This window comes from Crocodylus porosus, unplaced genomic scaffold, assembly GCF_001723895.1.
Source record: "Crocodylus porosus isolate Cpor-Errol unplaced genomic scaffold, CroPor_comp1, whole genome shotgun sequence".
NCBI classification, from domain to species: domain Eukaryota; kingdom Metazoa; phylum Chordata; order Crocodylia; family Crocodylidae; genus Crocodylus; species Crocodylus porosus.
Genome location: NW_017728943.1, coordinates 22,366,198 through 22,382,655, shown reverse-complemented (window position 1 = coordinate 22,382,655; position 16,458 = coordinate 22,366,198). Strand labels below are relative to the sequence as shown.

The 16,458-nt window shown below is 48.7% G+C and overlaps 1 protein-coding gene across 1 annotated transcript in view; it reads right to left on the bottom strand.

Annotated features, from left to right (window-relative positions):
- TTL (tubulin tyrosine ligase) overlaps positions 1–16,458 on the bottom strand; it is a 35,560-nt gene that overhangs the window by 14,787 nt on the left and 4,315 nt on the right. Inside the window, exons 2-5 of the mRNA XM_019548975.1 lie at positions 12,117–12,195; positions 10,211–10,443; positions 8,245–8,380; positions 7,802–8,071 (exon numbers count right to left, since the gene is read on the bottom strand). Of these exons, the coding sequence (XP_019404520.1) occupies positions 7,802–8,071; positions 8,245–8,380; positions 10,211–10,443; positions 12,117–12,195 (718 nt within the window). The remainder of the gene's footprint in view (positions 1–7,801; positions 8,072–8,244; positions 8,381–10,210; positions 10,444–12,116; positions 12,196–16,458) is intronic.

Here is a 16,458-nt window from a genome sequence, read left to right as displayed (position 1 = left end):
GCATCCATGCAAGACTTTGCATCCTAGTCTTCCTTTTTCAAAGAGCACTAGTCTCCCGCCTCCAGGCTCATCATCCAATCTCAGTCTTCCTTACCTTTTCCCATCCAATCCCAGTCCCCAACATCCTCCACATGACTAGTAGAAACTAACTCCATAAGCAACACATGGAATGTCTCAGTATTGCACTAATTTAATAACAACTAAATAAACAAAAAGCAATAAGTTGTGAAGGTAAGCACTTGCACTCCTTCCACACAGGAGCCCTACCCATTTTGTGCACAATGGAGAGGACTGGGTGAATGAAGCGACTCTTTTACATGTCTGGGTATCACATGGGCAGATCTAGAATATTGAAGGGGGGAGGGCACATGCTATGGCACATAATTACATATAAGACATTTTTCTCTAGTTAAAGAGAAGCTAGAAGCTTTACTAATAAAAAGGGTGATAGTGCTATATTATCCAGTTTAATATCAAAGGAAAATAACTATTGAAATGTGCTAGATTATATAATTAAGCTTAAAAAAAACAGAACAAACTAGGCAAAAACAGTCAAAAGCTATTGTGTCATTAGCCCTGTAGCCATTATAGTTAAGTGTATGTCTCTTACTCAGACTGAGCATCTTTACATACTTTAATGTCCTTCCTACATTTGAGTTAATATTACCACACCTGAGTTATGGTTTTTAGCTAAATTTAAAACAGTCTGCTGGGCTGTGAAATGGAAGAGACAGGTTACCAGGAATGACTAACAGGCGGCTAAATTGCAGAAGAAATGACAGTTTGATTAGTGGAACATCAAGACCCTTAAAAACAGGAGAGGGTCATTACCACCTGTGGAGTGGAGATATTAGCAGGAATCATGGACATGATAATGAGCCATGAAGTCAACTAACTTTCTCAGCACTGCCTGATAGAAATGCTGCTGCCCCCCACCCTCCCCCCCAGGCAGCTGGTTTTAAAGTTTGGGTGGAACAGGAATCAAGGGAGGAATCAAAGTGGGGTGCAACTGCACCACTGTCCCTGGTGCATCATCAGCAATTAATACTGGTGCTGAGACCCTTCAATTCTCACTGCATTTAGTCTGAACTGTAAATATACAGCACCTTGGAAAATCAGGCTCCAGTTGTCTCGTGTCCACATAAGTAGTTATTAGGTGCTCAAATTAGTGAAAACCTCAGAAAAAACATTGGCACAAATTTCTGTCAGTTTGCATCTATCAAATTTAAAAAAATAAGGAAAAAAGTGAGAAGGAAACAAAAGTCAAATCCATTTGCTCTGCAGAAATTCTTTGAAGAGCAGTGGAAAAAACTCTGGGAAAAATTCTCCTGAGCCTTAACAACAGAAAAAAACATGCTTGCCTGGAAGACGACCCTGAGCACCACTAGCCACAAATCACTTATTTTCATATAAAGTTACATACAGACCACAATATTAAAAGGGTTTTATAGTGGCACAGTCACTTAGAAAATGACAGAATTGAGGTTTCTAGTGTGCAATAAATAAGGCCTGAGGTCACTCTTGGAACAGTGAAGAGAAAACAAAATATTGAGCAAGTACTGATTTGTGGAGCATGGCCTGCCCTTGCTACCAGATTAGGGTCCAGGGCTCCTTTCAGGGCCTAGAGTTGAATGGGCTCTGAGGGTTAAGACCCTTCTGTTCTTACCTACTCCTCAACCTCACCTTTTACCCCATACCCTCCAACCTGTGCCACTACTGTCTCCTCATTTGGATCCATGCAAGACTTTGCATTCTAGTCTTCCTTTTTCAAAGAGCACTAGTCTCCCGCCTCCAGGCTCATCATCCAATCTCAGTCTTCCTTACCTTTTCCCATCCAATCCCAGTCCCCAACATCCTCCATATTCCAGGCTGCTTGTCCAGACCATCTTAATTTCACTTCCTAGGGCTTCTCAACTGATCCTCCTGTTCCCTTCAAGTCCAAGTCCCAGTCCCAGCAATGGCCGTGAAAGCTTGGATATGAAATACGAAATAACAGTTCCTCTTGCACAAAAATGCCAGACAGTGACTGAGGCAAGACTGGGTTGTGGTAACAAGTCTGTCATAAAGAAAATCAAACTCTGCTGATGGCTGCAACCATAGAATCACAGAAAGTGAGGGCTGGATGGGACCTCAGGAAGTCATCTAGTCCAACCCCATGCTCAAAGAAGGACCATCCCCAACTAGACTGTCCCAACCAAAACTCTGTCTAGCCAGGTTTTGAAAACCTCCAAGGATAGAGCTTCCACCACCTCTCTAGGTAACCGGTTCCAGTGTTTTACTACCCTCCTAGTGAGAAAATTCTTCCTAATATCTAACCTAAAATTCCCTTGCTGCAACTTGAGACTACTGCTCCCTGTCCTGCCATCTGCCACCATTGAGAACAGTTCAGTTCCATCCTCTTTCAAACCCCTTCAGGTAGTTGAAGGTTGCTATTAAATCCCTCCTCAGTCTTCTCTTCTCTAGACCAGGGGTTTTCAACTTTTTTAACAAATGTACCTCTTTTCTGTATCAAATTTTCACCTCATGTACCCCTTTATATTTTTTTCTCGTTTTTAAGGTGGGGGTGCAGATTGAGGCCCTGTGGTGAGGGAGAGAGTGGGGCAGGGGCAAACACTGCTTAGCTGGGGCAGAGCAGGGTGTGGGGCAGAGCTGCAGGGATGGTGGGTGGCTTCCACTGCTGTGTGCACCCCGGGAAGCCATGGAGGGTGTGCCCCCAGATCTACGCTGGGTGGGGGGGGCAGGCAGGCAAGCTGGTGCAGCAGGCTGGGAGCTGAGCTCTTCCTGGTGGGGTGCCGAGCCCGGTTGTGCTTGGGGTAGGCAACGCTAGGAGTGAGGTTCAAGGGGCTATATTGAATTCTGGAGTGGTTGCAGCCTTTCCCATAGCTCTGCTCCTGTAGGCCCCCCATGGTGAGGGAGGCAGTGGGGCTGGGGCTGCAGCTGTGACAGGTGCTGCCCAGCTGGGGCAGAGCATGGAACAGAGCTGCAAGCGGCTTGTCCAAGCTGTGGGGGGTGGCAGCTCTTGCTGCTGCACACACCCTGGGAGGTCATGTAGGAGGCGTGCCTCTGGATCGGGGCATGGGGCGTAGGCGGGTTGGGGCTGTGCTGGGCTCTTCCCAGAGGGGGCCCAGCCAGGCTGTGCTGGGAGTAGGGCTAAGGGAGGGGCTGCAGCCACCCCAGAATTCATTGTAGCCCCCTCCCCCCCCGCTAACACCCCCTCCCAGTGTAGCTCAGCCCAACACACCCGCCAGAAACAGCCCGGTGCTACCTTGGCTCCAGCGTACAGGTCTGGGGGCATGCACTGCCCCCCCCACCTCCCTCCAGGGATGTGTGTAGAGGCTTGAGCTGCCACCCACCGTGATCCCTGGACAAACCGCTCGTGGTTCTGTCCCATGCTCTGCCTTGGCTGTGCAGCTCCTGCCCCACTCCATCCCTCACCATCGGGACCTATGGGAGCAGGGTTATTGGGGGGGTGGGGTCACAGTCACTCCAGAATTCACTGTAGCCCCTCCAGACCCCACCCGATGCCGCCTGCTCCAGTCCTCTGCTGAGAAGAGCCCAGTATGACCCCAGCCCTAGCCTACCCTGTGCACAGATCCGGGGGCACATTCCCCCCATGCCCTCCCAGGGTGTGCATAGTGGCGGAAGCCAACCATACACTTTGCTGCACACAGCTCAGTTCCATGCCTTGCCCTGCCTGGGTAGCTGCTGCCCCAACCCCTCTTCCTCCCCCCCACAACAAACTCACCACATGGACCTAGCTGCTCTCCACGTGGCTGCGCTATATTCCTGGCTGCCCATGTGCTGTGCTGTGGCTGCATGTGCATGCTCACACGGTATTCTGTGTACCCCCTGCGACCCTTTTAAGTACCTCTAGGGGTATGGGTACCCCTGGTTGACAACCACTACTCTAGACTAAATACGCCCAGTTTCCTCAGTCATAAGTCATGTCCCCCAGCCCCATCACCATTTTTGTTGCCCTCCTCTGGACTTTGCCACTTTGTCCAAATCCTTTCTGCAGTGGGGGCCCAAACCTGAACACAGTACTCCAGATGTGGCCTCACCAGTGCTGAATAGAGGAGAATAATCACTTGCCTTGATCTACTGGCAACACACCTCCCATGCAGCCCAGTATGCTGTTAGCCTTCTTGGCAACAAGGGTACACTGTTGACTAATATTCAGCTTATTGTCCACTGTAACCCCCAGGTCCTTTTCTGCAGAGCTGCTGCCTAGCCAGTCAGCCCCCAACTTGTACTGGTGCATGAGATTCTTCTGTCGTAAGTGCAGGACTTTGCACTTGTCCTTGCTGAACCTCATGAGAGTCCTTCTGGCCCAATCCTCCAATTTGTCTAAGTCAGGGGTTGTCAACTGGGGGCATGCGTACCCCTAGAGGTACCTAGAAAGATTGTAGGGAGTATGTGTGGGCAGGCGGGCAGGGCTGGAGCACATCCTGCAGCATGGCAGCAGGATCTCCCATGGTGTGTTCCCACACTTTGCCTCTTACCAAGGGGAGGGATGTGCCAGGCCCCACACAGCACATCATGGCACCTCCTCACCCCTCCACCCCAGCCTGCTCTCATGATTGGCTGCTGGGCTGCCACCCTCAGCCAACAGGCTACAGTGAAGAGGCGCTGCAGCCAACCTCTTCCTGCAGAGCCGTGAGGATCTGAATGGCGGGGCAGGGGGAGTGCGTTCTGTGCTTCTGCTGCTGCATGCACCCCGGGAGGGTATGAGGGATGGGGAGCAAGTGCCTCCGAATCTGTGTGCAAGTGGGCTGCCACTGTGGGCTGGGGCCAGGACAGCTCCGGGCTCTTCCCAGAGTGGGTGTTGGAACAGGCGGCACTAGGAGGGAGATAGGGGGGCTGTGCCAAATTCTGAGGTGGCTGCAGCAACTCCCATAGCCTCCCAGTGCCGCTACTGCCCACCCTGAGTACAGCCTGGCCTGGCCCCCTGCTGGGAACAGCCTAGTGCCATCCCAGCCTCAGCCCATAGAGGCAGCCTGCCCTGCTCTGTGTGCAGATCTGGGGGCACACAACCCCTATGACCTCCCAGAGCCATTCATGTCATCACAGAAGGCAGTCAGGTTGGTCAGGCATGACTTGCCTTGATGAATCCATGCTGACTGTTCTTAATAACCCTTTTCTTTTCCCAGTGCTTAGAAATGGATTCCTTGAGGATCTGCTCCATTATTTTTCCAGGGACTGATGTGTGGCTGACTGGTCTGCAATTCCCTGGATCCTCCTTTTTCTCTTTCTTAAATATGGGCACTATGGTTGCCTTTTTCTAATCCTCTGGGACCTGTCCTGATCACCATGAGTTTTCAAAGATGGTGGCAAATGCACCCTTAAAATCCGTTTTTTAACTGCAACACCAGTTCCACTCTCTTTGCCAGCCATATTGAGTCTCTCTTGTTCTACTCCTTGTTTGATCTCAGGTCTTCCTCATTTCCTTCATATAGAAGCCTTATCCAAGTTTCCTCGCCCAGTTCCCCCAACCTTCCTTTGCATGTACCAAGGCTCCTTGGAGGCAGAGGGGGATGGCAGGGACAGACTGGGATGGCAGAGCAAGGTGCTGACAGCACAGCGCTGGCCTTGCTGGCGCTGGCCTGCCCCACTCTGGTGCATAGGGCCAGAGGTGGAGTGGTGGCACAGTGGGGCACTGGGTGGCGGCGCTGCATCTCTACCTGCTCTCCCCATCATTCATGACAGGCAATTTGCTAGTTTTAAACATAAAATTCTAATATTATAAAAGCTTAAGTCTGTCTGTCCGTAATGCTTTATTCATGCTCCGATTGGCTGATGGAAACAGCCAATCAGAGAGCAAAGAAGCATTCTGACAGAAGGCAACAGCAATAGAGTGGATTGGGGGGGGGGGGAGGTGGTCAGGCCAGCCCTGATCCCTGCAGGTAATGTGAGGGGTGGTGGGAAACAGACCCGGGCCCAATGTGTGTGTGTGTGGGGAGTGGGCCCGGGCGGTAGGGGGTGGCCGCAGGCCTGGCCCAACCCGGCAGCTGTGGGGCAAGTGGAGGAGCGAGCCTCCTGCCCATTGGGTCAAGGTCCACTCCTCCCCCAACCCCCTGCATTGGTCCCAAGCCCACTCCTCCCATCCGCCTGCTATGGCAGCCTGGCTTCTCCCCACCCTTGGACCCAGGCCTACTCCACCCTTTTCCCCGTGGCTGCAGTGGCGGGGGAGGAAGGAGTGGGCCCAGACCCCAAGTAGCAGGAGGGAAGGGGGAATGGGCCCGGACAGGGGGGACCCAGGGCTCTATCCCCACCCCCCCTCTCCAATCATTCTTGACAGCAATTGAATAGTGTATTTATAAACACAGGAGTGTAACAGTGATATTGTAGTCATGATGGTCCAGAAATTATGCAGCAGGCAAGGATTTCTCAGGGTGATATCACCTTTATAAACAAACACACACGTGCACACACACACACTCTGTGTACATATGCTTATGTGTGTGTGTGCATGTGCGCACATATGTGTGTGCATGTGTGTGTGAGAGAGAGCATGCGAGCATATTCTCGTGTTGTCTGTACAAGCAGCAGTTTATCTAATGTTTTTGGACAGACTTTTCTTTAAAAAAAAAAAAAAGAAAAAGAAATTTAAACTGCCTATGAAAACAGGTGTTAATACTATGAATCAGCAAAGCGTTATAAAACACATAATCCCTGTACAGAAACCCTATGCAGTGGCATTCATTCCACATGAAATACAGACACACAGGTATCATTGTTTTCTATTTCGTTTTGAATTGAAATTATGTAGCTATCAAAAAAACTGTTTGTCCCACTATCCACAGAAAGCTCATAAATCAAAACGAGATCAGATATTTCACTTCAGCAGACTGTGTTAAAGTGACTGTTTTCTCCCCTCTGCCCATTGTATGTGGCACAAGGAACGAGACTGATCCTGTAAGGCCTTAATCAAGGGAACTGGTTTCACTGACTTCAGTGACCAGGCTCAGGGAGCATAGGCTACTGAGAAGAGGAGTAACAACCTTGAGATCAGAGCTTTTCTGAGCAGAATCCATATCTTCCCCAGAGCTTGTAAACACCTCACGCTCTTTTAAACTGAAAACAGCAGCAACTTCTGAATGATCTCCTACAATTCATATTCTAATAAACCCCAGAAAACACAAAGACTCACATAATCTAACATAAAAGTAGAGTGAAATTAAATTATCGACCCCCAAATACAAAATATTCCCCCCCTGACTATTAATTCACACAGACTTTCTGAGTCCCAGGAGCCAGACATTCAAGAGAGCAACACTGAGGCCACGTCCATACCACATATTTATTGTCCCAGGCAGCAGCACACTCACAGGTGCCATTCTACTCCACAAGCGCTACTGCTCACATCAGCAGTGTAGCCACATCTGTATGGCTCTCTAGGTGGACTAATTAGCGCTGATCAGAAGGACAGCCAGTTGACACATCCACCCATCCTGTTACATGGCTGCTTTGCCTTCTGCTTGGGAGATGGCACGCAAGCAAAACAATGTAGCATATGTCTGAGAGCATCAGACATGTATTTGAAGTGCAGACACACCCTTTGGCACTGGCCTGAGACCCTACAGATCTTGGATCAAATTCCTGTGTATAGCTGCATCCTGTGATACCTCAAGCAATCACTTAATCCCCATGCCTCAACCTACATTTAGGAAACAGGGACAGTTCTTTTGTTTCCAGGGTCTACTGAGACTGCATGGAATGTATTACCTGTACTGCAATGGGATCCTGGCTGTACCTCTGAACATGATCATAACACAAGCAAACAGCAGCAGCAAGAAGTTACCTTATTATGTTTTTGATTTGTGATAAAATACTACTCTCCAACGTAGTGTTCAAAGAACTCATCAGATACTGATTAAATTCCTCAAAGAACATTTCATTCCCTTCTTCATATTTTCCATAGTTTTTAGAATATTCCTTCTGGATGCAGTGATTGGTCAAATGGCAGGTTTTGTCTTGGAAATTAGCACTATTGTATGGTTCTGAAGAGGTCCGGAGGACACCCTCTCTGTAGAGGTAGATATTATACTGGTGATCCACTAGAACCCAGCTTCTAAAAATTAGGAGGAAAAAAAACAATAACATTAAGTTATTTTTTTAAATTAGATAAAATGCATTTGAACCGTTACGCTTTTTTCCAGCTACATTATACTCCTCCACCTCCCCTCCTCCACATGCATCTTTTGGGCTCAGGAAAGCAATCAAAATGTAAGTAGAAAAGGTTACCTAATATCAAATTTGCGATGACCTGGCTCTAAGAGTAAAGGCGTTTCAAGGTATTTCTGAATCACATGCACTTGTCCTTGTTCATCTATAAAGTCCAAAAGTTCAGTAGCCTCTGAAGAAATTAGAATTCCTTCACCTAACATAAAAACAAAAATGTAAATTAAAGCAAATTTTAATGGCTGATACACATGTCCTTCAAGGTTCCCAGTGATAACCAGGTTCCCAGACAAGAGATTATATTTGTAAGAGTGACAGTCTATCATGCACATTGAGACTTTGAAACATCCATGCACATAGAGTTCTCAGGGTCTTCCTGGCTAAATCTTCTCAAAAACTTGTGCTTTTTAGCCTCCATTTTCTCCTCCCTCCACCCCTGCCCCCACCCCCCAAAGTTGTTCAAACTACTGCACAGAAATATTGTAAGAGACAATTAGCAAACATCGTTGCATTATTTATCACTGTTGTGTTACAGAACAATACAAAAAGAGACAAAATCTGTTGTTTCCAAAGTATAGCCAGGATCAAAGGGATCTCTGTGGAACACAGACTTGGGAGCTAGGACCCTACAAACCACACAGTAAGGAAACATTCAGTACACAGGCCTTTCCCACATTAGTCAGTTTGGTAGAAACACACATCATCACCACCACAACTCTGTGCTTGAAGTGGCCCCCAAGATCACTTAGTTCAGCCCCCGCATTGCTTCTAGCTTGTAATCCTGCTCCCAAGGTTGTTTATGCATTTTACTCAATGACTGTTTAATGCAAAATGGAAAGACAGCCTTGGAAGCAGGCACCAGAAACCAAGCTCCCCTCTGTCTCAGGGTAGTCCCCTCTCCATGAGCTTCACTCAGAATCCCATGTTTGCTCTCTTTCTGGTCCATGACTCTTGCATTCCCTTTCATCCAGTGGTTCAGTTTCAACAGGAAGGATGGAAGATAGTCTTAGGCCTGCTTACTCACAGTGTGGCAGCCAGGGCACTCTCCTTGGAAATGGAAGATGTGGGTTCAAATCCCCTGTCGCTGAGGAGCCTAGAGTCCAGGTCTTCTGGGACAATGCCCTTACCAATAGACAGAAAAGAGGTAGCCAGTGGTTCTTCCTTCTCCCCCACCCAGGGCAGAGTAGGGTTCCAAGATAGAAGCATGTACTGTGCTGCCCTGAGGCAGATACCTGGTGAGTTGACACTCAACCTCTTACCTTCCCTTACACCACATACCTGGCATTTCCTTTTGACTGTTAGTAGATAACCTCCAGCTGTACACTAACATGCTCTGGAGACACACTAGGCTGCAAGAATGGAAGAGCTGTGCACAGATATTCAGCAGGCAGAACAGACCTGGACCTGTGCTTTTTTAAATGTTTATAGTGATCAGCAACCTTTTAGTCTGTGAGCTGAATTGATTCTCTCCGAGTTAGAAGCAGGGGGAGGGCAGGTGGTAGGACCCAGCTGCTGCCACTGCTTTTCCCAGCAGCAGTATGGGAACAGCAGTGGATGCCAAACCCCACCACCACTCAATGGTGCTGAAGTCCATGGGCCAAAAAAAATGGCTCTATGGGCTGGAACTGGCCTGTAGAGTGCTGACCTCTTATGCAGAGGGTTAACCTAACCAATACACTTTGTTTATTGTCAGAAATGGTTCAAATAGGCCTCCTGGACTTTTCCAGACAATTCAGACTGCATTCTACATTCCTTTCCAATTTTCTCCCTTAGCTTCTGTTTCTCTGTGCTGAATACTGCAGTTCCTTTCACTTCACCAACTGACACAGACTCATGTTTGAAGTCAGGAAAATGTATCATATTTAAGTAAAAAGCGTTACAATTTTGCTGCCACAGCTGCTATACAGATACAGAACTAGGTACATGGCTACTCTGAGTGGGTGAAAGCTGGGTGATGGATCATCCACATACTGGTTTTTTTAAACAACAGGAACAAAGCAAAGTTGGGGTATTGCAACAGAAAACGAACCTTTGGCACCTGCAGAGGACTTGGCTATCCACACATTGCCCTCCCCGCTCTCCTTTCTCCTGCTGTAGGATGCTAGGAACACTTCTCTTTCATCTGTCCTGGTGTTGTTTATAAGATGGTGAATTCCATTTTGAGCAGGGGCCACTGGAGTCTTTAGATCGGTTGGGTATATCACATAAGACTCTGGGAACCACGTGCAAGATTCTGATAACTCAGGACTGGTCTTGATGAGCCTGGTTGGAGGAGGCAGTCTGTTAGACTGGTTAAACCCATAGCAAATCAGCATATGTGACAACAAAATTACAATAAATATAATTACAATTACATTTTTAAGCCTTTTTCTGCTGGTGAGGATTGGTTAATGTAGCCCCTGACCACTCAGAAGTTGGACAGCCCTGGGTTTAAACACAGTCTATACTAAATATGTTTATGATGCATATTTTTGATGAAGTTTCTTAAAAACTGGAGGGAAAAATAATTGAAATATAATATTTAAAAATGATCAATGACAGTGATACTGCAAGATTAATATTCATATAAATGCCTCTCTCCTACTGGTGTTTTTGATCACTCCTCTTTCTAATAAAGATGTTACCAAATCACATTTTTTCCAAGAGGGTGCGAAGGACTGGAACCCATACCCACCAGCATCAGTGGAAAATTTTCCACCATCTTTGGCAGGGCTTTGGATCAGGTCCATTAGGAACCAAAGGAGACGAGGGAATATAGCAAGGTTCGCCTTCCATTCTGAGATTTCCCCCCATACCAAGTCTCTTGCTCTTGGCTGCGGGGGCTGCCTGATATGATTCCAGGCACATGGGACCAGGTGCATGGCCACCTCCCCTTGCTAGGTTTGCTCCACTTTGGAGTCTCTGGGGCACCAGATAGAAGAGCTCCAGACCACAGTTGAGAGACTGCATGCCGTCAGGGATGGTGAGCAGGAGATAGACTCCTACTGCCAGGCCCTTCACCCCGTGAAGGCTGAAGGTAAACTACGGTAACTTTTTTGGACAAGGGAGAACTTGAGGATTTCTCACTGTCCAGCCAGGGGGTTGGACAAAGGTAGTCAATGGCCCAAAGGCCAGGTGCACCAGGGTCCCCTCCCTTCTGGAGGTTTGCTACAGGTATGAACCTCTTGCAGCCCCAGTAGAGCCTGCAGAGCTGCCAGCTCCTGCAGGCAAGGGGGGACCACTCACAGCTACCATTCCCACTCTCCCTAAAGCCACACATAGAGTGGTCATTGTAGGAGACTCTCTCCTGAGAGGTATTGAGGGGGTACTCTGCCACCCTGACCCCTCAGCCCAGGAGGTCTGCTGCCTCCTGGGAGCCCGTATCCGGGACATAGCAGAGAGGATCCCAAAGCTCATCCAGCCCACTTACCACTACCCTATGCTCCTCGCCCACGTGGGCATGAATGACACAGCTCAGAGCAATCCCAGCTGGGTCACGAGAGGCTACAGGGCTCCGGGAGCAGGGCTTAGGGGGCTGGGGCCGCAGGTGATGTTTTCCTGGATCCTCCCAGTTTCAGGTTATGGGCTGAGGAGGGAGAGGAGGATTGAGGTGGTGAACCAAAAACTGTGGCGCTAGTTTCATCGTGAAGGCTTCGGCTTCCACGATCACAGTCCGCTCGTTGGTGAGAGAGGCAGTGGTCTGCTGGGAAGAGACGACCTCTACCTCACTGCACTGGGGAGAATGCTCTTCTCAGCCAGAATGGCTGACCTGCTGGACTGGGCTCTAAACTAAGCCTGCCAGGGGATGGGGGGAAACTACCGTCACAGCAAGCCCACTGGGCAACTTTTGCAAACCCAGCAGGCTAAGACACTCAAGGGAACCCACCCCTACCCCAGCCCCGGAACAATACATAGGGAAGACCACAACTACTTAACAACTTAAACAAAGCTCTTACTTTACTAAAGAAGCTTTGCGGCAAAGTTTGTCAGCTCCCCTGTAGTAATTTACCATCTGTACAAGTCCAGGCTCATGACCTAAAAAGAAAAGAACAGAGTTAAGAAACAAATCTTTTTGATGAGAAAGACAAAAAAAATTGTCAATTGCAAATTGAAATCTGGGAATGTAGGGAAAGGAAACTGCATTCAGCAGAGCTCACCCAGGTAGGGTTCAGATGCAGGTGCAGTCAGTCATCCCCATCCCCCCTCAGCCCATGACTGCCCCCGAGTCCTACCTGCTCCTGCCCATGACACACTCACACTCACCCAATGCCTGCCAGACAGCACTGCCCCAGCCCTGGCCAGAGCACACAGCTTTCTGGTAGGGCTTTAGCTGCCTGGGCACTGCTGTGCTCCCTCCCCCTTTCAGTGGCTCCTCCTGCCCCCCTGTGCAGCAGGAAGCATAGGGAAATGTGCTGGGCAGCATATGTGTGGCCGGTTTGACTGTTTTGCCCTGTCTAAGCAGTTTCTCTTTTGATTAAGAGACCCTTCATAGATATTTATAAGGAAGCTTTTAAGTTACTTTAATAATTTTAAAACATCCCTTTAAAACAACAGCAACAACAAAATTCAGGTCAGAGCACATAAGAAAGGGAACTACAGTGAAAACAGGAATTTTAAAAAATGAGTATTTTGTTTGTTTTTTAATCAAGTAGTTTGTGCAAGTCCTGCACATTTGTGAAAGAGGCAGCAAAGCCCAGACAATCAGAAAGAAGACAGCAAGGAACCACTAGATGCAGTCCAACCAAGCACCAGGAGGTTGGGAAAAGGTCTGAAGAAAGCTGTAAGAGCTTCCACTCTGAATTCCAGCTGAAAGCATTTTGAAGCTATGAGCAAAGAAAGAAACCGTCTCATATTGCTTGATTCCTGTATGTTCAGAAAGACAGAACTTTCAACATTTTTTGTAAACAACCAGGACAGCATCAAAGAAACACCTGACTCCAACATCAATTTTTCCTCTTGTCTGGAGCAACTACAAGACACTAAAGTTTTTGGCAACCGCTTAGTCAGATGGTAATAACGCTGGTATCAGACTCAGGGTTATAGGGCATTTTTACATGTACTCTAGTGGTGGGTGGGGAGCTTCAATTGGAGCACCTGCACAGTCTCATATATCAGTGTCCCCTGTGCTTCAAAAGTGACAGGGGTGCTTTAGCTAAAGCTCAAATGAGCTTTAAAGTGTCCCCACTGCCATTTTGAAGTGCAGGAACGCTGATACACAAGACGCAGACTCGATTAACGGTGTCTGCTCTGATGCACTGTATAGTGCGTCAGCTTCCCCACACGCCTACAGGTGCCCACAGTTTTCAGAGAGAATTTGAAATCTGGTATCCCTGTTGAATGAAGATGAAGGAAATGTCTGTGCTCACAGAAATTGAAGATGACATAAAGGGAATTAGAAGGAGACTTAAACCAGGAGTTAGAGGCTTTACAAAAAGAATTTAAGCATCATCTGGAAGTTCCCCAGGAACATCTGAGCAGTAATTTGGAGTCAGAGATTAAATCTTTGTTGCGACAGCAGCTTAAAAAGCATCCCAGGGCAGGTTGGGAAGTCCACATACAACACTCTACTCTGGACTGGCAAGACAGGTGGACCAAGAACGTAGTTTCCATATACTGACGGGGGACATGGAAAACCAGTTTGGAACTTGCTAATGGAGGTAAACTGCAGCAAGGACCGATTAATCTGAACATAAAAGACCAGCTCCAGACAGAAAGTGCCACTATCAAGAGCTTGGAAATCAAGCTCTTGATGGTGGAATCAGGCCAGACAGAGAACTTGGGCATGGCAGAGAATTTATTAGTTTTCTGCATCATTTAGAACCATGGGTAGGCCACAAGGGAGAAGCAATAATCTCCCAGCTCAAGTGGGAAAAAAACCCATGTTTGAGGGAAAAATCTCCCTGAGAGGCTTTATCGCTACAGTCAAAAAGAATAGCTGGGAGAATGGAGGGCAAATCTTGCACCCAGTTTGAATGCTGTGACAATGTGACAGAAGTAAGCTATCAATCAGCAGGGGCTAGGACACAGCCAAAAAAAGCATGCTGCGTGTCAGGGTATGCCAAGGAGGACTCCTAGGCTAAATTAGAATTGAACTGATCAACAAATCTGCACCTGAACTTGCATCTGCAGACCACAAAGGGTGAGTAAAGAGGACCCACCCACACCCAAAGAATGTCATGCAGCTCCAGTGTCTTGTCTCTCTCTCTCCAGAGCCCCAAGAGAGGAAGAAGCCACTGGTAAGGAATGTGAAGACTGATGGCCAGGGGCCCTGGTGGCATAGCTCTGTGTTGGACACAAGAGAAGGGTGGATTCCAGTCTGATTCAGGACTTCATGAATGATTAGGAAGTGGTAAGTTTGGTTTGCAGAACATTAGAAATTGGTGATAATACAAAACTTCAGGAAAGCACTGTAGTTAAATACAGTCACTGAGAAAAAGCTGTTTTTTAAAGGAAAGAATTGGTATCCCACATCACTGACAAGTGCCTGGGAAATGCATGCCCACCCAAGAATAGGGAAATTTGATCTTTGGAAGTGGAGCAAGTCTGAATAACTGAGAGAGCAGATGATAGCCAATAACTGGTTGGGTTTCATGACAGCTGCTTGCTGCATAAAGACATCAGAAGCAGCTTGCTGCAATTTCAGCCTGTGGAGGTTCCATTCAAAGATGTGGCCCAAGGGGAGCTAATGGCTTGCGGCAACTAGTCTGTAGTGAACAAGTTTTCCCACCTCCAGGTTCAGAGATCATAAAGACAGCTAGGCAGCATCCACATGACCAGGGACACGTTTGCAGCAGCACAAACAGTAGTGGTACAAATTTGTGCCACTTTTTGCTGCAGCTCATGGCCCCTGCCCATGCGGTTTGCAGCAGGACACATTGTCCTCCTGATTCATGTATTGCAGGGGGAGCTGGCTGGGCCACAGGGTGCCTCAGGGTGCTACTAACTGGCAGGCAGCCCCCATGCTGAGGCACCCTGTGCCCCAGGCAGCAGCTCTTCGGCTGGCTGGGGCCATGTGCCTCAAGCCGGGGAAGCAGGCAGCTCTGGGCTGGCTGCTCCCCTTTCTCCACATGCCTCAGCACAAAGGTTCTGCTGTGGGGCCCCCACACTGAGGCACATGGAGCCCGTCTCCAGGCACACTGCACCCCAGCCAACCATGAGGCAGCTGGCTGGAGTAGACCGTGCCTTGAAATGGGAGAGCAGGCAGCTCAGGGAGCCCTGCGCTGGCTGCTCCCCTGTCTCTGTGTGTCTCAGCATCAGGGCTCTGCTGTGGAGCCCCTGCACTGAGGTACGTGGAGCCCCATCTCCAGGCACACTGCACTACCAGGGTGCCTGGAGATGGGGGCTCCATCTGCTTCAGCGCAGGGGCTCCGCTGCAGACCCTGCACTGAGGCACATGGAGACAAGGGAGCAGCCATCCCAGTGCTGCCATATCAAGGCACATTGTGCCCCAGCCAGCTGCTCCCCAGCTAGCTGGGATGCAGGGTGCCTCAGCACAGAGGCTCTACAGTGCAGGGACAGGGAAGCAGGCAGCCCTGGGCTGCCTGTGCCCCCCATTTCCACATGCTGCTCCCTGGCTGGCTAGGGCATAGGGTGCCTCAGTGCAGGAGCTCTGCAGCATGTGGAAATGGGGAAAATTATATAAAAATAATAATGCAGCTAATCCTATTCCTCATGATGGTGACAGGGGTCAACACCATGATCAGAGAGGTGGTGTTGTACAGGCACTTGATCAAGCAGCAGGGGACCCTGATGACTTATTTCGACCAGTTTGTCTCCTGCTTCAGGAACATCCTGTGGAAGACCAGGAAACAGTTCATGTACAGGCACACAAACTTTTCAGTCGAGGATTGTGGCAGGATGGGAATGAGTGAGATGCAGCTGTACTACAAGAAGTCAGTAGAGGACAATGGGGAGGAGAGGTGGACGTCATATAGAAGAGAAGGGACTGGCATGGACTGTTCAGGGGCAGGGCACCCAAAGAAGACAACAATGATGAGGACAAAGACAAGGACAGTGACAAAAAGGGGGTGAGCAACAAGGACAATGAAGGAGGAGGAGGACAATGAAGCTGATGTGGATTAAGGACTGGGGAAGAGACCAGAGGGGGTGGAAGTGGGGTGTGGGGAGGTAGAGCAACTGTAATGGGTAAAAAGATGGCAGCAGGCATGCAGGTGCAGTTACTGTAATGGAAATGGATGGTTTCATAGTTTCAAGGGTCGGAAGGGACCTGAGCAGATCATCTAGTCTGACCCCCTGCCATGGCAGGAAAGAATACTGGGGTCAAATGACCCCAGCAAG